Below are 25,186 nucleotides of genomic sequence, written 5' to 3'. Positions count from 1 at the left end.
ATACATCTTTGGCCACACTTCTGCTTGTGTTCTTCAGTGATATTCATGGAAGGAGAATTGTTGGGTAAAATATCTGAACACTTTTAAGTGTTTTGAGACCTTACTACCAATTGCGTTACAAAATTGTTGCTGTGGCGTGCGGCCATTGGCTTTATAGGAGAACTGGTCTCCTGTGTTCTCTCTAAAGTTGAGTGCATATAATTTTATACTTTACTAATTCAATCAGTGAAAGATAGTATCTCAGTCATGTTTAATTTTAAATAAGGAAGAATTGTTTATTAGCCATGTATATTTCCTGTTTTGGGAACTGTCTTATATTCCATCTCCCCTTCAGCTCCTTGAGCATTAGAGTTTTTCCTAGGAGTCTTTAATGTACTCTTTTATGTCACCAGGGACCACAATGGTTATTAGCCTGTACCATCTGGGCCATTGTAGAGTCACTGCTAAGTCATTTTGAACTTCCATTTTACAGTTCCGCTACTGTATTCTGACTTCACTGTCTTTAGAGAATTGAAATTATTGTAATAATGCAAATAATGATGGATTTTCAGAGAACTGGAATGCTCATGAAGAAATCTGGATGCAGAAATAACACCTTTCAAGGTTTTATTGAGAAAAGAGTAGAGATGAATTACTGTGGTTGGCGCTGTTGGTGGTATGGTGAAGAGAAAGAGAACTTTCTCTGTCTCAAGATACTCACAGGCTAGTGGGAAAATGGGAAATGCAGGATGAGTCAAAGTCAGGCCCATGGGATAATCCACATGCTGTGCTGAGCCAGCAGAGTGAGAGGGATTGATTTCCAACGAGAGAACTAGCAAAATTTCAAGGAGAACCTGGCATTAGTGGGTTGGAGAAAGACATCCTAGTGGCTGGAAAGCAGCACACAGTAGACACAGAGATTCAGAAGACCTAGAACAATGACAAATAGAGCATGTACTTAGATCCCTGGGAACTTGATGGATTGCAAACAGAATATGGTGATGGAAAAGAAGTCCAGGACCCAGTGCAGAAGGCAATCCACAGCAGAGATTTTAGGCCTCACTCTGGGTGCACTGTGAAGTGCCACAGGGACTCAAGTGGCAATATCTGCATCCAATTGGTATGGAAGCCATGTTTATTGAGCTAATTGTAAAAGTCTTATTCTGGAGATGGCCTATTTCCTTAGGATTTTTTAATAAAGATATGTCTGATCTCAACAAAAACTGAAAGCACGCATGTGTTTGGCCAAATATCACTAAAGATGATCACAGGCTCACCTCTGTGCTTATGAATGAACTTTCTGCTTTCCTCTTGAGCCTTGATCAAGTCAACACACAGACACTGAGTCTAGGATTAGTAGAGAAAGACTGGAAGGGGGATTTTAACATGATGTAATTGGATGTGAATCGTTAATTACATCACAAAACTTAATGCACAAAAAAGCAGAGTCTCTGCAGCTGAGTTGAATTAGTTCCTCAACCAAAAGAAATTAGACTGCAAGTCAAAAGACTAGCAAAGACCAGAATGCTAAGTGTACAACGGTATATTTCATTTGGGCTCCACCTGCTGAGCAGGAAATGTTCTTTGTTTATACGGTACAACCCCTAGCTGTCCCCACCTTGTTCAAAACCTGCCAGCCGCATGCCTATCAGCTTGATGAACAGTCCTGCTTTTTTTTTTTTTTTAGTCATTTAATAATAGCTTCATAGGGATATAATCTGCATACAGTGACTGTCTTGAGTTGTGTTGTCTCAGCTAGCAATGTCCTCCAGACAGTCACTTAAGATGCAGTGAATTTCTGAATACTGCTTATTGCTACATATTTTTTTCAGCAAAAATAACCTCATGTAACAGGTGCAGGAAACTTAAAATTAAGGGGTCACCAAAAAAAAATGGTTTCTTCACTCCTTTTCCAGAAGAGAAACTTCCCTTTAAAATGTGAACTATTTTTTCTGTAAGGAAACGCCCACCCCCTACTAATCACAGACAAAATGTGACCATCTTGTTCTCCCCAGGGACAGACCAGGGTTTACTATCTGGTCTACATGGCCTGTAAAGCTGATCAGCTGCTTCCTTCCTGAAAATTGCCCTCACATGGCTAGATTGGTGGTCATGTCAGAAATGGAAAACGTGTAATTCCACATCCTGGGGAAAGCCAGAATGACAACTACTAGCTATTTAGGAAGTAAATGCTTTCAGTCAGAGTGTAATGGAGCTCTTTGCTTTTCTGTCTCCACTATTCCATTGACCTGGCTTTTGTCTAAATTTCTATCCATCTGTGCCTCTGCTAAGACAGTGTGCAGAGACTGTGAATTCGAATTGGTCAAGTTTGTCATTTGGTTTATGAAAGTTTTGGACTAGGAAGAGGCCGGAACTGTTGTCTATGATGACATGCTTATAATGAGATCTGTGCATTTGAATGTTAGCAAATGTCCAGTTCCCATCAGCGGGGATGTACACACACCTCATCGCCACACTCCCCATCCATTTCAGCCATATGGATTTGCAGTGCCTGCCAATATGTGGTCCAGTTAAGATAAGCAAGGCTTCCAACACCTTCCTGAATGGAGTGAATGATTCCAGAAAAAGGAAAGGTTGTAAAAATGCAGAAATGGCTCTATCATTCAGGAATTAGGCTTCGTCTCAAGACAATTTTCCTTTCCTTGAGGCCACTGAAACGGAAAGAACCCAGGCTCCTCTAGAATTATGTGTTTTTGTTGCCATAAGAGTGAGGATGGAATTAACTATCCTCGGGTTGAAGGCATCTATCCTCTGTCACAAATACCCCAATTTGGCCACTCTGTGGGGCCAAGAGCTATATCTCTATTCACATTCTATCTGTCATTCATAATAGGAATCTTGACCCTAGGAGGTACCTAAAAAAAATACTATTGGGTTATCGAATTAACATTCCCCCTTAAGAAATTGTCAGAATTCCCCTGATGATACTTTTGGGTGCAGATCCTATAACTCTTCATCGCCTCCTATTATCTGGTAGGCAAGTGAGTCTTCAGGATTTTATTGGGCTCCTCACAGACTATCAGGCCTTATGGAAGACATGATCCATCACTTAAATGATGTGAGTCACTTGACAAAGGTTGATTGAGGGTGCCAGGTATCATCTAGGTGTGTTAGATATTGCAGGGAGCAATGCAATGTCCATGCCTTTGTGGAGCTTACTCTTGTGAATGGATAGAGATGGACAGCAAATAGATGATGCAACAACATGAGAAATTTCGAGTGGGGATAAGAGCTTTAGCAGAGCACTGGAATCAGGTGGCGTGATTAGATTGGCTACTTGCTGGCTTCTCCAGATGGGGTGGTGTCACAGAAGGCCTCTCTGAGTAAGTGATGTTTCAGTCAAGATCTGCATAATAAGGAGCCTACTTTGTGAAGGTGGAAAGGATGAGCACTTTAGATGGAAGGAACAGCAGGTGAGAAGCCCCTGATGTGATAAAGAATGGAGCTGGTACATTCGAGGGATAATACCAAGGCTGGTGGGGGAGTGCAGACGAGGGCAAGGGCAGCCACATGAGCTCGAGCGGGTGGGCAAAAGACAGATCAGGTTGCGAGGAGTTTGGGATTTACTTTAGGTGGAATGAAAGCCGCCGGAGAGATTTAAGCAGAGGATTTTCATGATCTGACTTACATTTTCCCAAGATCTCATGTGGAAGCAGAAAAGTCTGTAGAATGAGAGTCAACAAGTGAGTGGTGGAGTAGAATGGATGGTTTGAGGTGTTTTAGAGTTAACAGGACTCCCTGACGGAATGCTTGTGGAGTGGAGGGAAGGAAGGAAGGAAATGCCTAGCTTTGGGAGTAAACACTCACTGAATTAGGGGCAGAACGGCTGGCTCAGGTCCCGCTTGGTTGTTTCCAAATATATGAGACAGCTGACTGCTGTCCATTCACCGCTCCTGGGGGGAGGCCTTCATTGCCAGGCAGAGACTGGTTGTGTCTGCGGGTTCCCAAGCACTGGACCAAATTGTGTGTGGAGGGATGGCCACGTTTCAAGATGCTTGCGAACAAGTGATGAGAAAACCAAAACAAACAGAAAGGTCCTAAATGGAAATTAGAGATATTCTGGCCAACAGAAGATTGAGCAAATGCAGCCAATTTTAGATAATACTACACTTACATGAGACAAAGGCAGGCCCGAAGTTCCCGTAAAGTATTGCTATTTTGTGACATTTTGAGATTGGCTCCTGCTGCTGTGGGTATTAAGCTTGTATTACCATCTTCTCCTTAAACATATAACTCTAAAAGGATGTTTGTGTTCTTAAGTGTAATTTTATTATATCCAAGAGGTACTTTTTTTCATCCTTGCCATATGTAATTACAAGTGAATAATGAAACTCATTAGGAAAACAAAATTCCCCTTTCAGTAATTTTCTTTACAGCAGACTTCTCTGGAATATAGTTCCTCTTACTTCGAACCATAATCCAGGACCATTCCATAGTCTATTAGCTAATAAAGACCTTTCTGTGCCCTGGTCGTCAAAGTCAAGATGGGATGTAGTTTTCAAGGGATGAAAAAGAACATTCATTAAACTGTGCTCACATAATGCGTGGAGCAAGATTTCAGATTATCTCCCGTCTAAACCTATTCAATGGCAAGTAACCTCTCTGCTATTATAAGCGAGAAAGAACTGGAGCTCTTGGACAGTGAATCTCTCTGGTTCCTTTTTGTTTGTATTTTTACAGTCCCAAATAGAAACAATATATATGTTTCCCTTCTCCACATTTTATTTTTGGAAAATCTGGAGAATGAAATGCCTTCAGTTCAGCCACATGACTCCCATTAGCTTTAATGGGAGAAAGGCATCTTCATGAAGGAAGAGAATCATCCCAGAGTGTATAAATAACAGCCGCCCCGTGGCCACGGAGAGGCCTCACCACAGCACACATCAGCTGTGTCCTGGGGTCAGGTCCTGTCCAAATCTGACCCTACTCGGGATGGGTTGAGATTGAACCATTGGGGTCCCTTGGGAGCTCACCACTCAGAGGCTCCAGCTCTGGGTGGGGTGGGAGCTGCTGTGCTTGTTGGGAAACCCCTTGCATTGCTGATTCTCAGTGCTTTTTCTCCCTCTGTTCTGGGACATACCTGTGTGACCCTGGAAGGAGTCCCATTGTGACTAGATGTTTCTGAAATATTCCAAATATCTTTATGCATGGGTTGACCTTGAAAGACTTTTTGTTGCCCTTTGATGCCTGGGTTGGTGGAGTTTTGGCACCGATCTCACTGCGTGTTCCTCTCCCCTGTCCCCATCCCAGTGCAGGTATTCATATGCAGCTGAATAGGACTGAAGTGGTCAGGGCATCTCTGCAAATTTGAGGGGAGAAAGGTGCAGAAGGGCCAGGGGCTGGTGTTGTCTTCTTCCACCTGCTTTTCATCTGAAGCTCCCCTGGAGGTCTCAGATCTTCTCCAGCCCCTGCAGGTGGTTCCATATCCTTCTTTCTCTCTCTCACCTGATCCCCAGCAGAAAAGCTCCTGACATGGCATAAGGAGGGAGATGGCACATTCAAGGGACAGACTAAGCCCCATGGGGCTGAAGAGCAGAATCCCCTCCCCCAGAGCCCCTGCAGGCCCACAGAGATGGCTGAGTTTGCTCTATCCAAAGGCCAGCAATTATCTTGCCATATAAAGTGACCGCAAAGCATAACCCACATTGACCTTCCCTGGCCTCCTAGTGAATTTGGCACAATAGGCAGGAAATAGCAGTCTGGGCATTCGAGTGGGAAATGGGTCAAAGTTTGAGCTGTCTTCCTGCCTCTGTGTGTCCTTGGGTGTATACTTTCCCCCTGCCCCCAGATCTGAAATAAAGGACAAGGTCCATCCATATGACTTTTAGTTTTGTGCCTTGGGTATGAGCCACCTTAGGGCCGAGTACACTGTAACAAAGGCTCACCCTTGCACGCTGCCTTATTCTCTCTGTGCGTAATGTCCCAGTTTGTCCTCGTGGAGCAGGGTGGTTATTATCCATTGTATAGATGAGTGACTTAAGGCCAGGTGGACTCGGTGATTTGTTGCACAGTCACAGTTAATGGGAGGCAAACCCAGGCTGGAGTGGATCACAGATCTCTGGTGTGCAATTCCAAATCCTTCTTATCATTCATATTCCAAATGCCTTCCGCCTCTCTGAAATGATGTCATGTTGCAAACTTGGCCATCCTGGGAGAATTGATGCCATGCTCTCTCTGAGGGACCCTGCAGTTACCTTGTTAACAGAGCTGACCTTGGTGGGATTCTCAGTAGCTGATGACCCTTCTCCACTTATCAACAGATGGTGGGAAACTGGGAATGGTGCTGAGATGCATCAGGATGTTTTAATAAATACGGAGCAGGATTTTACAAACATGCTTATGCCATTTCTGGTACATCAACAAATACAGAGATAGGGAGTCATATTACAGAGTTTTTACTGAGACGTGTCTTTCAACTGTATGAAAAACTGCAACTCTTGGGAAGATTTTAAACCTCTCACAAAAGACTTTTTTAAAGTTCAAGTTTAACCTAATTTTAGACTTACAGAAATGGTACAGATATAATACAAAGAGTTTTCTTGCATGCCTCACCCTGCTTCCCCTAATGCTAACAAGTAAGATGTTGACCATGACCATTTAAAAAAAATTATTTCTTAAATAAACCATCTGTAAAACCTATAGACTCGCTGCCTGAAAACTCACTTTTTAAAGGGTGCTGTAGTTACTCTACAGCTTGACCCAAAAGACTTCTTTGAAAGGCATCAAGATGAGAAACAAAGATGGCTCAGAGTTTGTAGGAACTGGATAGAACCCAGTGGGAAATATGGTGATTTCCCTTCCTAAGAGAAGCTTTGGAAAGCCTGATTGGTTTCCTTTGGGCTTTTAAATCTCTAAAACCCCCAATCACCTATCTTTTTTTCCTACTCTCCTACTATTTTGAAATCAAGGATAAGTTGAATATCCTGACCAGAAAAAGAGGGGGGAGGCAGTGGTATGGGGAGAAAAGTGTGCATCCTACACTAATTCAGTATAATTCACTGCCAATGGTGCAAGTTTATATAAAATGATGCTCAGCTATATTAGCTGAACATTTGAAGTTGTCAGAAGGAAGTGATTTACTCTCCTAGCCAACATGAGACCACTGGAAGAATAAAAGTACATGGGATCTCTCTCCTTTCCCTAGGCTCATATATTAGACATCAGCTCAGAAAAAGCTTGCAATTTTTTAGCAATTTTGCCTTTCCCACATTGCTCCAAAATGACGATTTTTAATAAGACAATGATAAGCTCACTTTCACACACACAAAAATCCCTCCCTTCTTTGGGCATGAGGAAAATGCTTACTAGCTGCAGATACTCACCATAGCATTTAAGAAACAGTTAAACATATTTCCATTTTTCTGTACCTAAGTGATCTCTCGGGGCAAGCCCATAAACTAAATATGTTTTGTTTCTTATGAATTACTCTCAGCGATGAGAAATAAATAACTCAGGAAATCCACATAAAATGGGAGTAATGGGAAAACAGAGCATTTGTCTGGTGTGACACCACCTGTTTATTTCATTGGGAGATGATGGTCATTCAGGAGGGGACAGGAGCCGAAAGGACAGGATGGGTGTGAGCATTGCTCCTAGGAGATGCAGGCAGAGAAAGCCAGCCGGCATCAGGGTGTCTGCATGATGACTGCAGCCTGGCCAGCCCGGATTCAGGCTTTGTGTTGCTTGATTTATTCTTCGTTACTATTTTCGGGTGGCATGTGCTTTTCTTCAGAGGCCCTGGGGAACCTCTCCAATTCTGATTTTCAAAAATAGTTCTTCAAAGGCCACAGCATTCTTAGAAGAAGATGCACACAGGACCATGTGTTTCCAACTGAGTTTGGTTTGACACGATTGAGGTTTACACCAAGTGTCTGGGAAAACCAGAAAAATGATGTCAGCCAGGCAAGGAAGTGCTTCCAGCAGTCCCAACAGCACTGAGAAGTAGAACCCGGAGCCTTTTCCACGGGAATCCTACAGCCTTGGAATTCACTTCCTTTCCTGACATGGAACCCGTGGAGGTATTTATATCTTCCCCAAATGATGTTTCCAGATCTTGTAATGGAAACGAGTGTCTGCCTGGGTTGGAGGGAGGAACTGGGCTGAATGGGAGAGTCAGGAAGTGGAGGTATTGTGTAGCAGGCAAGCCTGTCTCCTTCCTGGCTCCAACCCCACTGAGCAGCAAAACAGGGATTCCTTACAGCCAGGGTCCCGAGAGCACCAGGGGCAGTTGCCTGGGAACTGGAAAGCATCTCAAGAACGGGGTTTCTGCGGGCCGAGCCCTCAGGCGTGTTATAGGACCTCTAACTTATACCCCGCACTTTTGGCCCGAGCTTTCATCTTCAATATCAAGCACTTCAGATCGGCTCTTTAATTGTGTTTACGTCCTTCACGACTCAGCACGAAATCAATCAGTTTCTGGCTTTAGTCCAGGACCACAGAGTGAAGGTTGTAAGGATTTGCTGCTTCCAGGACCTGATGATTCCCATCTTCATCGTAATTGTATTAAATAGGTCCTAAGCAGGTTCATACAACGATGTTCTACTTTCTGAACAGAAGGGAAAACGTGGTATATATTCAGATCATGGCCAGAAAACAGCAGTCCAAACCGCACTGGCACTCGTGCTAATGCTGAAGGCAGCATCACCACGTGGCGGCTCTGTTTGTCCCCTGTTGTGTCAACATCCAGCATCCACGTATAGAAGCTGTTGTGGGGGTGAGGGTGCTCTAAAATGTAGGACCATCAGGGCACCCGGGTGGCGCAGTCAGTTAAGTGGCTCCGGTCATGATCTCAGGGTCCTGGGACTGAGCCCTGCATTGGGCTCTGTGCCCAGCAGGGAGTCTGCTTGTCTCTCTCCTCTGCCCCTCCCTCTGCTTTCTCTCTCTCTCTCTCTAACAAATAAATCTTTAAAAGATAAAATAAAATGTAGGAGCGTGAAGATCTGCCTGTATGTGGACTGTCTAGGGCCGAATGCCAGATTGTAGGGGTGGAGGTGCTGTGCTGGTCATTGGCTATAGGACGAGCATTGGAGTAGGGGTGATGGTCATGATTGTAGGAGGGATGTGGTAGTGGAGGTGATATCACTGGTTGCAGGAGTGGAGGGCAGAGTGGAGGTGATGTCTGGGTTTTGGGGTGGAGGTAGTGGTCACTGGCTGTAGGCGTGGAGGTGATGGTCATTGGTTGTAGAGGTTGTGGGTTGTGGTGGAGGTGATGTCACTGGTCATAGGAGTTGAGGTGATTTCTTTGGCTGAAGGAGCAGGAGTGATCTCATTGGCTGTGGAAGTGGAGGTGATGGTCATTGGTTACAGGAGGGGGGCTTACGTGGATGGTCCTTCGTGCGAGGGCATTAGTTTTGTTGTTTTCACCGCTGCATCTCAAGTGTCCTATAACAGTACCTGGCACATAGGTGCTGGTAAAGGGTTGAAGATTGGGAAGTCAGGCATTTTCTTTAAGGGAGCAGGAGCGACTGAAAACAAACTTTCTCCCTCTCTGGAGTACTAAAACCTCCGATGAAGGTGATGGGATGAGACCTAGAAGCCCCCAGCCCTGCCACATGCACGCACGTGAACACACACACATGCCCAGCAGGCACTTCACTTTGCAGGAGCCTTGACTAAGATTCTCCTCTGCTGCTCCCTTTGACATCTGGAAGATTGGCTGGATTTTAAAAAATTTTTATATCAGTTTTTAACATGCGGCATCACCTCCTTGGTAATTGTCTGAGCACCCAAGAAAAGCAAGAGGAGAAGGGGAGATGAAAGCCTGCCAGCATTATCAAGCAAAGTGGAAAGAGCGGCCGTCAGCAGCTATAAACTTCTCCAAAAAAAATAGTGTGTTGATGAACCTGTGTCTTTCTGTATCTCTGGTGTGGAAGCGGGTGATCCTGTCCAGTTATAAGTGATACCCGAAATGGAAATGGAAAAAAAAAGGGAAAAGTGGATAATTCCACAGGAAATGTACCCTCCTTCCCAGAGAAAAATCACTGTGAACATTTTTGAGTGACAGCTTGTCAGTGATTTTAATTTTTTATATGCTTTCCTATATTTCAAATGTGCTCATGTATTGCCTTTGTAATTTGAAAAAAAAAAAAGTTTTTTTTAAAGGAAGTACACCTTAATGAGAAAATTATCTTCCCCAATGGCTGCTTTGGGGAACTTTTTCATCAAGATTTTTTTTTTCTTTTCAAGATTTGTTTATTCATTACTTTAGAGAAAGAGCACAAGTGGGATGGGCAGGGGGGAGGGAGAGAGAATCCCAAGTAGACTCTGCACGGAGCCCAACGCGGGGCTCGATCTCATGACCATGAGATCACGACCTGAGCCGAAACCAAGAATCCGATGCCCAACCAACGGCACCACCCGGGCTCCCCTAGCATCAGGTTTTAAGAAAAGGCTTTTCTTGTGCTTCAGGAGTAGGAGTCATGCTTTGGGATAAAAGATCATGGACGATCCAATAACCGGGGACTGACTTCCCGGAGTGTAAGGTAGAAAGGTGTGATCTAATCCTGACCTAAAACCGGTGTCTCTTGATCACCACGTGCAGTGTGATGCGTTCAAGGTAATCACGTTACAGAAAACAGGCATATATGTGTGCACGTGTGCGTGCGTTTTGATTTCTGCCTTCAGAATACTTTTTGTATATCCGGAGGCTTTTGCTCATCAGCCTTAAGACCTCTAGGATTATGACATAATTAGAAAAACAGTTCTATTTATCCAGTGCCCTTGCTAGATAGCCTCTGGGAGAGGAGGGATATTACTCACTGCCCTTCGCAGGAATTGCACATATGAGCCTTCGCTGCAAACGAGACTTGCGTGTGCTCTTCCCCACATGGTGTTTTGCAACTTGACCCTAGAACAATAGTAATGAACCTCCTGCGTTGTTCTGCTCCCTGAATACAGAGGTCCTCTGATCCCTGCGCGGGCATATTTGTGTCCTGACACCATGTAGACGTCTGAACAACATAATAGCCCTGGCCTCCCCTCCCCGACCCTGGGCCGAGGTTCCAGAAAGGGAAGGCTCTTCTTGCAGAGGGTAGGGGCTGCCCCCACTTACAAGTCAGCTGTATTTCTTGGTGGCCGCCCCCTCCCCCGTTAGGTCTGCTGCTCTAGGGCCAGACGGGGTTGTGATGTTTGATGCATAAAGCAGAAGAGACCTGTTTACTGTCTAGCAGGAGCTGGCACTGGCAGGAAGTCTCATTTCCGGAGAAGGAAGGGCCTCGTTCCTGGTGGCTTTCCTGCGGCCCAGCCGCCTTGGGGGCGCCCCTGCATCCTTACCCTCTGACTCTTAGGCTGCCTGTCTGCTCCCCTGGGCCCTGCCGGTCCTCCCCTTTCTCTTCCCCAAGGCGACCTGGCTCGGCTCCTGCTCTGGGCCTTGGCTCAGGAGCCCGTGGGTCCCCGACACGGCCTCCCTGCTGGGAGCTGTTTATCTCATCTGCTGCCTGCCCCCCTCCCCTCTTCGGACCCCCTTCCTAGGCTGTGACAGCTGTACGTAGAAGCTGAACCTAAATATGTTGAAACAATTATTGGCTGATTTTGAACAGAAGTCTGGATTGGGTGGGGTGCGGGGTCCCATGCGGACACCCATTTCCACACAAGCTCTAGTCTGCAGCCAGACGATGAAGGCTTGACGCATGAAAAAAAGAAGACCTCCACCAGCCCTGCTCGTGGCCAAATGCTCTTCTTTTATTTTCTCTCTTGGTTGTTTCTTGCGGGGGCCACCAATGGACTTGACCTTCTGTGAGTTGTAATGGAGGTGCTTGGAGGTTTTCTCTCTCTGGTGAACAGAGCAAAGCACTTGCTGGAGAAGTTGTGTGCACCCTCCCTCCCAACAGCCTGTGCACCCCCACAAATTAGCATGCACCCTGCAGAGACTGCCCTGTCTTACCCCTGGGCAGCAGCGTGCCAAAACTGGAGACAGCAAAGTCAAGGAGAGTCCGCAACTGACCCAGGGTGCCACTCAAGGTGGCTTTGCCATCGACTGACACACGGTCCCATCAAGCTCGCTTCTTTGGTTTCCAGTGAGGTGCTGTGCTTACGGGGTTTGCTGGAGGAGAACCCACAGGGGAGGCAGGAAGGTGAGCTACGTAAACTGTACAGAAAATGCAGACATAAGAGCTTTAATAAGGAGGTGATGGTTGGGCGGGGGCAGTCGGGGCTTCAGTGCAAATAGCTGTCCTGTAGGAGATCCTCAGGCTGGGTCTGTGGTTGAGTTTAGAAACTTGTGTTTATATCATTGACCCAGAAACATGGACAGAAACAAGCTTCAGTTACTCTAAGACCCAGGCATTTGTAAGATGGTCCAGCTTTTGAGGGGGAGAAATATCCCCATCAGGAACATTGAAATGTGGGAGCAAACATGGGCCTTGGATTCAAGGAAGCTGGCTTAGTTCAGAACTGTCTCTTTGCCTAATTGTCTGGGTTCCGTCTGTTTTAAGAAGGCAGGAAGGTGCGCAGACGTAACCCAAACCCTTAGACAGGACTTTGCTAGGAGCCGAGTTCCATCTTCAACGCCAAAACACCTTAGAACAAAAATCTAAACTAATGTGGAGATAAATGACTCTAAAATGTGCTCTGTATGTGACTTTCCTGCCTCAGGCTCTTGAGCATCCCCCAGACAACTGTCCTCTCTGACTTGTGTGTCTGTTTTTTTTTATTTTTGTTTGTTTGTTTGTTTCTGCTCTTCCTTTGTGATTCACTGTTGGAACCTGGCTGCTGTGCTGGTCCTTCTCCTTGGCAACCACTGCTCCATCCCAGCATCTGTTGTGAGCCAGGTTGTCAGTCAGGACCGTATGTCAATGGGTGGACTAGTGGCTCAGTAGGGGCTCATCTAAGAACATAAAATATTATAGGAGCACCTGGGTGACTCAGGTGATTAAGCGTCCGACTCTTCACTTTGTCTCAGGTTCTGATCTAGGGTCATGACATCGAGCCCCACGTCAGGCTTTGTGTTGGGTGTGGAGCCTGCTTGAGATTCTCTCTCCCTTTCCCTCTGCCCCACCTCCCTACCCCCCCCACTTGTATGCATTCTCTTCCTCTCTCTCTCTTAAAAAAAAAAAATCAAAGATGCATTGCCTTAATATTTGGGAAGAATCCGGGACATATCTTTTTTCTATCAGATTGGTTCATTATGATATTTTCTGGCCATTGGAGGTAAAGTGTCTTGGGGAAGGGGCACCTTCTCATCATTTCATGCTAAGGGCCTGCATGGGCTGGTGGTGCCGTCGCCTGGCCCAGAGTCACGTCTTTTAGGTTGGCCACGATGCTGTGTGTGTCCAGGAGGCCCCCCGCTCCCCTCCCTGCCCAGCGCTTGGGTCAGCCCAGGGCCCGCATCTCACCGCAGAGAAGTGTCCCACTGTAACTCACCCCTGGGCTTACAGTTATGCACGCTGAGGGCAGAAACAGAAAGCACAGAGCAGCCCACTCCCCCCGGGTCTCTTCCTGCTGGCCAGCCCTGCCTGCTGCCCAGACCCTGGTCAGCCCCTTGTCATCCGGACTCATTCGTGGCTTACCTCTGTCTTCCCCAGAATCACGCCCCATCAGCTCTCAGGGAAGCTGTGGCCGAGCCCGCCTGCTGATCTCTCTCCTCCTGGAAGCTTTTGAGTAACAGGTGCAATGACCTCCTCACCTGAAAACAACTAGCTTTGAGCTTGCTATTGGTATTGGAAATATATTGTTTATGGATACTGACATAGGTGGGAAAATTATACACAAGATAATCGTGACTGTTGGGCAGGATCTTTTGTTGCTTTCTATTCACCTCCTGGAGCATGGCACAGTTCTGGATAGGTGAGTCTTCTGGATACTCAAGCTATAGAAGACCAACCTGTAGGGTAATGCATTTTATTTTATTTTATTTATTTTATTTTATTATTTTATTTTTTTTTATTTTTTTTTAATTTTTATTTATTTATGATAGTCACACAGAGAGAGAGAGAGAGAGAGAGGCAGAGACACAGGCAGAGAGAGAAGCAGGCTCCATGCACCAGGAGCCCGACGTGGGATTCGATCCCGGGTCTCCAGGATCGCGCCCTGGGCCAAAGGCAGGCGCCAAACCGCTGCGCCACCCAGGGATCCCCTATTATTTTATTTTTTATTTATTTTATTTTATTTTATTTTATTTTATATTTTATTTTATTTTATATTTTATTTTATTTTTATCTTATTTTATCTTATTTTATTTTTTATTTTTTTGATGTGATTTTATTTTTTGATATGATTTAAGATTTTAAGATTTTATTTTTAAGATTTATTTTTAAGATTTTATTTTATTTTTAAGATTTTATTTTATTTTTAAGATTTTATTTATTTATTTAAGAGAGAGAGACCACAAGTGGAGAGGAGGGGCAGAGGGAGAGGGAGAAGTAGACTCCCCCCGCCCTGAGCAGGAAGCCAGACGTGGGGCTCCATCCCAGGACCTGGGATCATGACCTGAGCCAAAGGCAGATGCTTCACCCACCGAGTCACCCAGGCACCCCAGGGTGATGATGCATCTGAGAAGAGGCAACAGAGGGAATGTGACTATTTCAAGGAAACCCGCGGCGCCCCAGCTCTTCCAAGTTCTGGCTCAGGAAGGAGGCTTTGAGTTTGAGTCCAAGAAATAGAAAATGCCTGTTAGAGGCTGCAGCTTTATTCACACCTCTCTTAAGACTCTCAAGACGGCCAGGGCCTGCAGTGCAGTGGGCCGTCACCGGGCTGATAGGGTTTAGGGTCGAGGGCATGAATCGAGCACTCTCAGTCCTGCCCACATGCAGGGCATCACGGGGAGAAAGCGAGTGCGCCTCTTGCTCTGTGCAGGGCTGCCCGAGGACAGGGTCACGGCTGATGGTTGCACTTTTCAGAATCCACAGAAAGAGAGCTGGTCAAGAAGTTGTCAGAAGCGTCCTTCTCAGACTGCATATTTTTCTCTTCTCCAGCACATAAACTACTTCCTACTTTCTGGGGGGTTTAACTCTTCCACGTCACGAGTGGACCACCCGACTTGCACACAGTGGTTTACGTAAGAATTTACTTAAAACCGGACAGGTCGCTATAGGTCGCTGGGTCAGTGTCCCTTAGAGAGCCTGACACCCGTGTGGAAGGAGCAGATCGGGGACTGCACCACTGATCGCTGATTTTGTTTTTGATTCTTTTAAGAGAGCTGCTTGTAAAAGGAAGCAACATTGAAAGGAATAACCATTTTGAGACTTCTTGCATATGACATCTTGTGCTTAACCAGAATTGATGGTTTTCGAAATAAAAGTTTAGAAAGTTCTGTACAAATGAGCAAAACCCAGCCTTTGCCAGAGGATGCCATAGGTCATCTCCAAATGACAGGGCCATAAAAAACCTGTCATTTTCTTAGTACCTCCAATGTACTAGGACCCACGAGGTGCTCCATGTCATTTTGTTTTTGTTTTTAAAGATTGTTTGTTCACAAGAGACACAGGCAGAGAGAGAAGCAGGCTCCCCATGGGGAGCCCGATGCGGGACTCGACCCCAGGACCCCAGGATCATGCCCTGAGTCGAGGGCAGATGCTCAACCACTGAGCCACCCAGGTTTCCCTCATTTTGTTTATAAGAACATGGAAATCTGGCTTTATCCTCTATTGATTCGCTTGCCCTAGACCCCAGAGCCACCTTCTCTCTGTTCTTTCGGCTGCCCTGAGCTGCACATCACCACATTTAACCTGTTAAATTTAACCTGTTCATTGTCAGGGATGCCAGGGCTCGGGCACAGGGGCTCCACCGAATTGTGGACAACTGAGATATTTTAAGAGAGGCCCCCGTTCTAATCAGTGCCAGGGAGTCATGGGCTCATTTCCTTTCTGTGTATGACATTTGAGAAAATCTTGCAAGAACCTTCTAAGAGTCCTTATTATCCCAGCAGTACCTGGGACTTTTTCCTCCCCAGCGCACAAGGAGGCAATCTGACACATGCCCCTGGCAGCGGGGGCTCTGTCTCCCTAATATCTCCCAACATAGGAGATGGTGCCGGCTGAAGAGTCACCGCCTTACTTAAAATGAATAACTTTAAAACATTTATGGAGTATTCCAGAAGAAAAAAAAAAAAGGCAAAATAAAAACCAAGAGTATAAAACAGGCAAACAGTGAAAAGAAAGTCTGTCTCCCACCCGCAGTTCCTGGTCCTGCGCTGCCCTCGAGGTTCCAAGGTGCCTAGCACCTCCGAGCTCTTTCCAGGGATGTCCTGACTACATAAGCACTTACCCAGGGAAGCAGAGCTGATGCACGGCCCCACATTTTGCTTCGTTCACCTGAGATTATTGCACATCTACACGAGCATTTGCCCTCTTCTCTCCCCTTGTTGCAAAGCGTGGAGGCACCTGGTTCTAGTAGTTCCCCGTTGAGGGACAGAAGGTGCTCTCTAGACTTTAGGTATTACCGTGTGGCAACGAGCAGCATGTCGTACACATTTTCGATCCACTGCTTTATGAGAAGTGAGCACCGTGACCTCATAAATTACCTCCTACGTCCGTACTCGCCGTTGTACACAAACTCCATCAATGCTTCTGCATCAATAATGACAGGCAACATTTATTGAGGGCGTATCGTGTGTTAGGTGCTGCGCTAAACACCTTACATGGATCAGTATTTTTTTCATATTATCTCGATTTTAATTGCTGTAACATTATCCTATAAAAATTGTCTATATAAATGTGTTATTATATACATATATGAACTTACTCTGAAAATAGCTATAATAATATTTAATGTGATTACCTCGTGATAGTATTACCTCGATTTCATAGGTGGGGCTAGATACCTTAGAAGTGATAGAGGTGGGATTTGAACCCGGGTACTCCGGCCGCACGGTCAGTTGCTAAACCACCACTCTGTTGCCTATTATCAAGAAAGCCACCTGAGTTTCTAAGGGATTTGGTGAGCACAGTGAATGCCCAGGCTGAATGCCCAAGAGTGGCGTATACAGTGGAGCTCTTCAGTGAGCTGGGGGGACGTCCTAGCTGGAACAGTGACCACGGACTGAATGCCACCAGAACCCTCCAGAGGCGGTCCTGCAGCCTGAGTCCCTGTCCCCAGACGAGCAAGGTGTGCAGAAGTCAGTACCTTTGATGGGCCCTCATCAGATGTTTTGAGCACAACTCTTGTTTTATTTTTAGTAGAAACAAAGGTATTTTCTGGAAGCAGCAAGAAGCAACTGAGAGAAGCACGTGTGACTTTGTCTGCTCCCCCAGTGGAACACAAGCTGGTTAAAGATTTCCTTCCCGATGAGTATAGCTCTCCAAGCAACTGCTGTCAGTCTAGCAACTTCTCTGAGCCTTCAGAGAGTCAACAGCAAAGCCTCCTGAAATCCAGAATCCCTTTATCCGGGTTTCTTTGCCCCTTACAAGATTTATGCACACCTCCACAGGAAGACAGTGGTGTTCAGATAGAAAGAGAGTTCCCCAAAGGTAAGGAGCAAGGGAGGCAGGGTTGAGGTGATTCCTCCTTGATATTCTAACGGAAAACGGTTTGATGCCTTCCTGAGCCCTGGTTCACACAAGCCCACCTCGTAAAGCTGCCCCTGCTCCGCTGTGGGAGTCGAGAGCAAGCAGGACCAGCAGGTTTCCGTGGTGGGTGAGTTCTCCCTCCTAAGTGTGGAGAAGACAACCCTGTGTAGGTCAAGGGTTCCAGCCCTGCTGTGTGCAGGGTCCGTATCGACTAAGACCAAGAGGAAGGCCACTCCCAGGTGCATGGCTGGCTCCCAGGCTTAGCTAAGGAAGATTTGAGATGCTGATGTGGCCGCTCTGAGGTCCACCAGGCTGCCCATGGTCCTCTGTGACTGGCTAGCTAGGAACAGGGCCGAGAGGTGCAGGCCTCACAGTGCCCTCCAGGTAGGTCCCAATCCGACCCTCGCCCAGAGGAAGGGAACCAGGAATTCCAGCCAGGCCATCCCTTCCCTAAAGGCCAAGCAGCTGACCCCTACTCCTACTGCAGTGAGCACTGATCTATAAAGGAATATAAAGGTAGAATAGAAAAGAGATCTGTGGTGCCCAGTTTTCAACGAGAGAATTTAGATCTCCTGTTGCTCTGAAGGTTTTCCCAAACTTTGCTCTGGATGAGGAGAGAAAGAAACCCACCAGGTTATATGGCGTTGGGATAGAAAGGTTAAAATGGCTATGGTAGTTGATTAAAACTGATTTCACTTGGGAGCTGAGTTAATCCCTTGCTCCTCTTCCATTAATACATGAAAGAAGCATTTATTAAATACCTACTGTATGCACACCTACCGCGTGCCACTCACTGTGCTCAGAGCTCCCTACCTTCCAGGTGGTGTCAGCCCAGGGCTGGAGACACCAGGATCCTACCTGTGTGCTGAGCAGTCAGGAAGCTGCAGGTGGCCACAGGGGCTCCAGGGAGGGGCTGGGCGAGACCTCCCCCTTGAGGAAATGATCCCAAGCAGGGGTTTGAAAGCCAATTGGATGCTTATAAATCAGACCTGAGGGTGAAGAACACTGCAGACTGGGGGAAGGGCACACACACAGCAAAGAGTTGATGGAAAGGATGTGGTTGATTTGGGATCCAAAGGGCCAGAGTGCCGGGGACAGGGGAGGGGCTTAGTGGGAGTCTGAGGTCATGCGGTCAAGTTGGAACGTCCTTAAAACCCACTCAGGGGGCTTGGACCAAAGGTAGGGCCAAGCCCTTGAAGGACAGAGATCGAATTAGATTTACTCCGAAAGAGATTGCCTACTGGATGGTGGGGGATCAGGGGGAAGAAAGGGAGAGGGTAGGGCTGGGGGCTGAGACCCCCAAGACTCCGAGGAGGAGCACAGACTGGGGAGGAGAGGCCACAGTCGTGGAGAGTTTCACAATACTAGGGAGCACTGATGTGAGCACCGATGAAGGTGGGCGTGCCTGCACCGGCCTCGGGTTGCGGGGCCTGGTGGTGGGGTGCAGGTGGGAAAGGATCTAAGGCCCTGTGGCGTCCCTGTGGATGAGCTGAGCCAGGAGGAAGTTCACGGCAAGAAAGGGGAAGAGTGTGGGGGGAGGTGGAGTTAACTCCAGCAGCAGGGGACTTGGGGGATGGATATGGGGGCAGGTCGGTTGGGCTGAAAGCAGGGATGGGGCGGGGGGGGGGGGGGCAACAGGGAAATCCTCCAAAAAGAACAGGAGCAAATGCCTGAAGGAATGGAAGAGAATGCCTTGGGAGCCTCTAAGTTGGTGGTAGAGAGTGAAAGGCGAGAGTTGGAAGTGGGCCATCCCCCGTGAACGAGCTACCCGGAGTCTGGTCTGCCTGCGGCACTTGGAGGCCTTCGGGAGCGTGGGTGGGTTTTGCACAGAGAGAGGCCCGCGGGTTCCGGCCGGAGAGGGTCCAGGCAGGAGAGGTGGCTGTTCTGGAAGGGGCTTCAGGTCAGAGATTCAGGGGACCGTAGAGATGGAACCTGGGGCCAGGTGGGCCTCCCGAGGGCCACGTCTCCTCTCCCGACAGAGCCAGAGGGCTCCCAGGCTGCTCCCATGAGGGATGCGGGGTGGATGTGACATGGTGCCACCGCCCTCGAGTGACACAGGCGTGTGAGGTTAACACGTCCTGTTATGACCCTGCCGCTGGGTGTGTGCAGCGTGTTCTGCGGGAACACAGAGCTGCGGGATGGAGCTGCTTTGGGAAGGGGGGCCGCTTCCGATGGATGTGGGCTCGGCCTGCAGGTCGGAGGTCACCGGGCCTGGGAATCAAAGGGGCTTTGTGGCTATGGGAGGGCATGTGGATGAGGAGTAAGACGCTATTGAGTTGCAGGGCTGGGGAGGCTGTGTTGGGGGGACACGGGGACAGAAGGGACAGTGTGTCCCTGATGGAGCCGTTGGTCAGTGAATACACATCAGTCCCTCCTTCCACAGGCCAGAGGCCGCCCTGCCTGAAGTGCTATTGAATCGATGTGTCCCCTGACCTTTGCCACAAGGGAATGTCAGGATGGCCTCGGGAAGGGGCCAGATCCAGCATCGAGAGACAGATCGTTCCAATTATACATGTAAAGCCAGTGGTAGTCTCTGGCAAATGAAGGGGAGGGATAAATAATTGAACACCATTTTTCTGTCTTACATCATTAGCGTAGCAAACAGAAGATAAATTAATACACTGTCCCCAAACAACTGAGCTGCAATAATTGTACAGGACACACTTAATATGAGGCCCAGAATAGAAAAGTTTCTTTTCACTGTGAACAAAGACATTCTGAGCCCTGGAAGCCGAGGGAATACCTCCACGGCGTAATTAGCCGGTCGCGAAGTCTGGCTACCCACAGACATTCCTGCCTGTGACCAGGGCAGTTGGGGGGGGGGTGGGGAGGGGGAGCGGTGGGGGCTGTTGAAGCAGGATCTTGTCGACTTAACGAGGCCCATTAATAACCCACTGGTGTTTCTACTTTCCAAGTTGTTTTCTGTGTCTCGTGGCTCTGAGGAGCCAGGAGAAAATCTTGCTGCCCCTCTAAATGGGATTCTAAATCTTCTCTCCCAGGGGATTACAAGTGCTGTGACTTGGTTGTGAAAATAAAAGAATGCAGGAAGAGTGAGGAGGAGCCCGAGCCGGCACCCCCTGAACCGGCACCCCCCAAACCAGCGCCCCCTGAGCCACCAGAGACCCCTGACCTGTCTGAAGACCATTCTGAGGGTCAGCGAACACCTGTAGGCTCCTTGACCCTGCAGGTAAGGCCCTCTGTGCACCCGGCTTGATCCCGACCGAAGGGACACCTTTCCCCGGAGAGTCCGTGGGGCACGATGTCGCTTCCACCTCTGAGACTGGAGGCTTGACTCCCCTTCATATAATGGCTGTGTGACTCTGGGCAGGTCCCCTAGCCTTTCTGGGCCTCCGTCTCACCGTGTGAGTGATGGAGAAACGATGTCTACTCTGCTGGGCTGGAAGGAGGATCACGTAATACCCCTAGTGACAATGATCACGGCAGGGACAACACATCTTGAGAACTTATGGGTGATGCAGGGCAGGTCGCTTCATAGGCATCAGAGCGTTCCATCCTCGCAGCCCCCCTCTGGGGTAGGGGTAGGGGTAGGGCCCCTATGATTTCATCCTCGTGTAAGGATATTAAGCTTTGGAAAGATGAAGGAGGTTGCCCTAAATCACATGGCCATGAGCTCAAGGATATGAAAGCTTTCATTTGGTGTCTGTTCCTGGTTGTAAAAGTAATATGTACACGTTTTTTAAAGTTCAAAATTATAGAGAGATAAGGATTAGAAGGGCAGACAACTCTGAGAAAGCCCCAGCCAGCAGCATGTTGTATAATGAGACACCCTGTCTAGGAAAGTACCCGGTATGTCACACACCTCCCTGCAGATGTGGAGATGGTGCCATCGGCTGGTCCCCGCCCCCCGGGGTCCTCCGTGGGTCCATGGTGAGAGACTCCCGATGCCCCCGAAGCAGCCATGGGCTAGAGGGCTGTTCCCGGGGGCTGTCTGTGCAGCCCCATGTGCCTGGGACCGAGGGATGGTGCCATGGAGACCAGCTGGCCAAGAGGACCCTCCTCCTGCCACAGCACCTGAGCTGCACCCCCATCCCCGCAACCTGGCCTCCCAAAGGGCTGGGAGAGGACTGGGGCGGAGGAACAGGCCCGCGACGGCAGTGCAGCAGGAGAGCCTCTGCCGAGCACCTGCTGTGCGGGGTGGGGGGCGCAGAGCAGTGGCCGCGAGGGATCCAGTGTGGGTGAGACATGGCCCAGCGTGGCCCTAAGTGCGTGCGAATCAGTTGTATGAGGCGGACTGTGAGGTTCCACGATGCTCAGGCTGGAGGGGAAGACAGGCCAGAGCTTCCCGGGCGAGCTGGAGCTCTAACTGGGGGTGTGGTGGGCTCCTACCCCAGGGGCGGAGCACCGGCCGGAGGTTTCCACGGAATAGCGGGTGAAGACCATGGAAGTCAGTGTGGAAAAAAGGGGGGGCGGCTCTCAGATCCACCCAACTGCAACGAGCCTCGGGTTGCGCATCTGTCGAATGGGGGTAAACAGACCTGCCTTCCAGAGTCAACGTGGGGGTTCCCAGAGACACCTAGAGCTCAGAGCCCAGTGTCTGACACGGAGTGGAACGCATCCGTGGACCCGAGTACATGGATTAGGGCAGGGGTGGAGCGGGGAGCGTGCTGAGGGGCAACGGGGCCACGCAGACATCCCTCCGTGAAGCTTGCAGGGCCAGTTTGCAGGGGCCCCCGGGGGGCTCAGCTGTTGAGCGCCTGCCTTTGGCCCAGGGGGTGACCCCGGGGTCCTGGGATTGAGTCCCACGTCGGGCTCCCTGCATGGAGCCTGCTTCTCCCTCTGCTTGTGTCTCTGTCTCTTTCTCTGTGTCTCTCATGAATAAATAAAATCTTAAAAAAAAAAAAAAAACCAGTTTGCAGAGGCAAAGATACTTTGCCAACTTTGTCATCCTGGGAATAGACGTTCCCATTAGCCAGGATTACGGTTTCTCCTGAAAAGGCACGTATTTTGCACTGGGTGGAGGATCTGAGTCTGTGTGTGAGGCTTCCAACCCCCAGCAGAAGCGAGTGACTCATAATCCCTTCCTTTCTTTCCCCACCCATGTGTCTTTGGAATATGCAATTCGGGGCACTTGGATTTTGGTCCTTTGGAGATTGAATGGGTGGCCAGGGAAGGAGGGGTGGGTGGCAGTGTGCCCTCTCACTGTCGGTGACCAGGGGGCCCTCGGTGCTGGCCGGGGCTGACCCGCAGGACCTGTGTCCTCATGACACGTCTCCTACAGTCTTGACAGGAGGCAGCAGCAGAAAGTCGGGGTGTGCTCACGGCCGTGGCTGTTGGTCTCTGAACGTGGTCCTTTCGATCAGCTTCCTGACCAAATCAGAGGGGTGTGTTGTCTGTGTCACTTCTATTAAAAAGGTAAAATATCTTCATGCTGTTTTTAGGAAGCACTGGAAACCCGTAAACCCCAGTTCATTTCGCGCTCCCAAGAGCGGCTAAAGAAGCTAGAACATATGGTACAGCAGAGAAAAGCGCAGCGGAAGGAGAACCTGGGGCAGAAGCAGACCCTCTTTCCCGTCCGCACCAACAAGAAGCAGTTCACGGTTCCCCACCCCCTTAGTGGTAAGCTACAGGTGGCTTGGGAGGGCAGGTGAGGCTGGGGGGTAGGGGGGCCTGAGGGGCCGGGACCTTCACCCACAGTGATGGTGCAAATGCTACCCCTGACTTGCAGCAGCCTCGGGTTTGCCGCACACGCCCGAACCCCAATATCCTAAAGCCTGCTCCGGGAGCCACCCCGTGCTGGGCGCTCGTGTGGGGCACTGGGTTCAGCAGAACGCACTTGGACACGAACGCACCTCCGGAGCTGGGCAGGAAGCCACACGCCTGCAGCCGCCAGGGTAGCAAGTTCACATTCTTGGCTCCCAACAGACATTTGCAAGAGATCCCCTCTGCCCTTTATAGATTGCAAAACAGATCTCCGGGCGCGAGGTCGATTCCAGCTTGTCTACATCAACATTCGTCATCTGGAACCCCCTTTCCCGCTGTGAGCTCCGGGAGCGGATGCCCAGCTTTCCAAACGCGGTGGGGCTGGTGTCGCGCTGACCCCGGGGAGGGGCGGCACGCATAGGCTCGCTAGACAGGGAGTTCTCAGGAATCTTCTCTGGGCCAGGCACCCTGCTGGGAGCTGCGGATGGCGCGGGGAGCCAGACGGGCCTTGGTCCTTTCTTCTCGGACCTTATAAACAGGCTATTAAAGCAGCAAGAATAACAAGAGATGAGAGCAAAACTGCCAACTCAAATCTGAAAATCTGGAGGCCTGGGGAAACCTCCTTTTATTCCTTTGGACAGAGGAACAAGAGCTTTCTTCCTAGCAAAACGTGCTGGCCCCCAGGAGGTGAAATCATGGGTATAAATCTGAATAAAAGTCCTCTAGGGAAATAAGCATATTCAATAAAATGCAGCTTAGCAAACATTACAAACAGCGTAGGGGAGCCTGGGTGACAGAGACCAAGGGGTGTGATGCCAGGATACCCTCTGACCTCTGTGGCCCGTGGGCAGGCCGTCCCCTTCATCCACCCATGGCGCTGCAAGTCCTAAGACCCCGGGCAACGGTCATCCTTCTCGTGGCAGAGGATTTTGCTGTTCCTTCCCAGTGACATTTTCCAGCACGCTTTTTCAAAAAATTAAAAAAAAAAAAACCAACAAAATGAACATGCAAAGACTTTCCCTCTTTGACAATGTGTCTCACCAGCGTTTTCAAGCTGCCTGGCTGGATTTGGGTGTGTTCTCCTGGGGACTAAACTCTCTGCTGGCTCGACCAAGAGAACTTTGGGTTCAGGAGCAGACTTCTCAGGTTACCACGAGGGACCAACCGTCAGCCGCAAGTGGGAGCCCCCTGAGCCCTTGGATGTCTGCGCTTGTCCTGGGAAGGGCTGCCAGGGTGCTCGTGATGGGTGGGCCACTTGGCCTCGACATTTCTGAAGATCTTGCTTGTTAGAAAATGACAACAAACACGAAACAGCGCCGCCGTTGACCTCGGCAGATTCATGTGCAAAAAAATGGCATCTGATTAGCTTCCTTTTTAGTCGGGAAGATTAGTTTTAGCTTTACTTTGCGCAGGAAGAAATGGGGACCCAGAGACATGGAGTGTCTTCCATGTGGGGCCATTCGTCAGCAGCGGCGCAGGGTTCCTTGTCCCCTGGGCCTTCCAGCTGTGGGTGCCAGATGCTCTAGGATGACCATCATCTCCACTATTGGAGAGATGCCCTTTGGTCCCTCCTCGAGCTGCTTTAACAAGTGACCACAGGCCGGGTGGCTAAAGTAGTAGAAATGTGTTGTCTCAGAGTCCAGGGGCCAAAAGTGCAAAATCAGGGGGTCTAAATGGCTGGTTTTCTTCTGGATGCTCAGAGGGAGCGTTCATGCTAGGCCTGCGTCCTAGCTTCTGGTGGCTTCTGGCAATCCTTGGTGTTCCTTGGCTTACAGATGCATCACTGCGTTCTCTGCCTCATTCTTTACGTGGCCACCTGCCCTTGTCTGTGTGTCTTTGTATTCGAATTTCCTCATCTTAGGAGGACACCAGTCGCTGGATCGGGGTCCACCCTCATCCACTGTCACCCATTCTAACTTATACGCGTATGCCAGGACCCTGTTTCCAAGTTAATTCACAAAAACAGGTTGAGTGGGGGGTGAGAACCTGAACATGTATTTTTGGGGAGACGGTATTCTCAGCACTACATTGTCCAACTGTGGCATTTCCCCCTCAACAGGTCTGCTTACAAGTTCATGTTAAAT

General features: G+C 48.8%; 1 protein-coding gene across 15 annotated transcripts in view; it reads left to right on the top strand.

The window, feature by feature from the left end:
• C15H10orf90 (chromosome 15 C10orf90 homolog) overlaps positions 1-25,186 on the top strand; it is a 214,569-nt gene that overhangs the window by 174,014 nt on the left and 15,369 nt on the right. For 9 of the 15 annotated variants that reach the window (XM_072740388.1, XM_072740390.1, XM_072740384.1 and 6 more), the window contains 3 exons: positions 17,112-17,402; positions 20,441-20,628; positions 22,841-23,018. The exons of 1 other annotated variant lie outside the window; for it this stretch is intronic. In XM_072740388.1, the coding sequence (XP_072596489.1) occupies positions 17,112-17,402; positions 20,441-20,628; positions 22,841-23,018 (657 nt within the window). The remainder of the gene's footprint in view (positions 1-17,111; positions 17,403-20,440; positions 20,629-22,840; positions 23,019-25,186) is intronic. 5 more of the 15 variants (XM_072740393.1, XM_072740387.1, XM_072740389.1 and 2 more) reach the window with 1 other exon arrangement.

The sequence above is a fragment of the Vulpes vulpes genome, chromosome 15 (genome assembly GCF_048418805.1).
Source record: "Vulpes vulpes isolate BD-2025 chromosome 15, VulVul3, whole genome shotgun sequence".
NCBI lineage: Eukaryota > Metazoa > Chordata > Mammalia > Carnivora > Canidae > Vulpes > Vulpes vulpes.
This window is presented reverse-complemented; position numbering and strand designations above follow the sequence as displayed.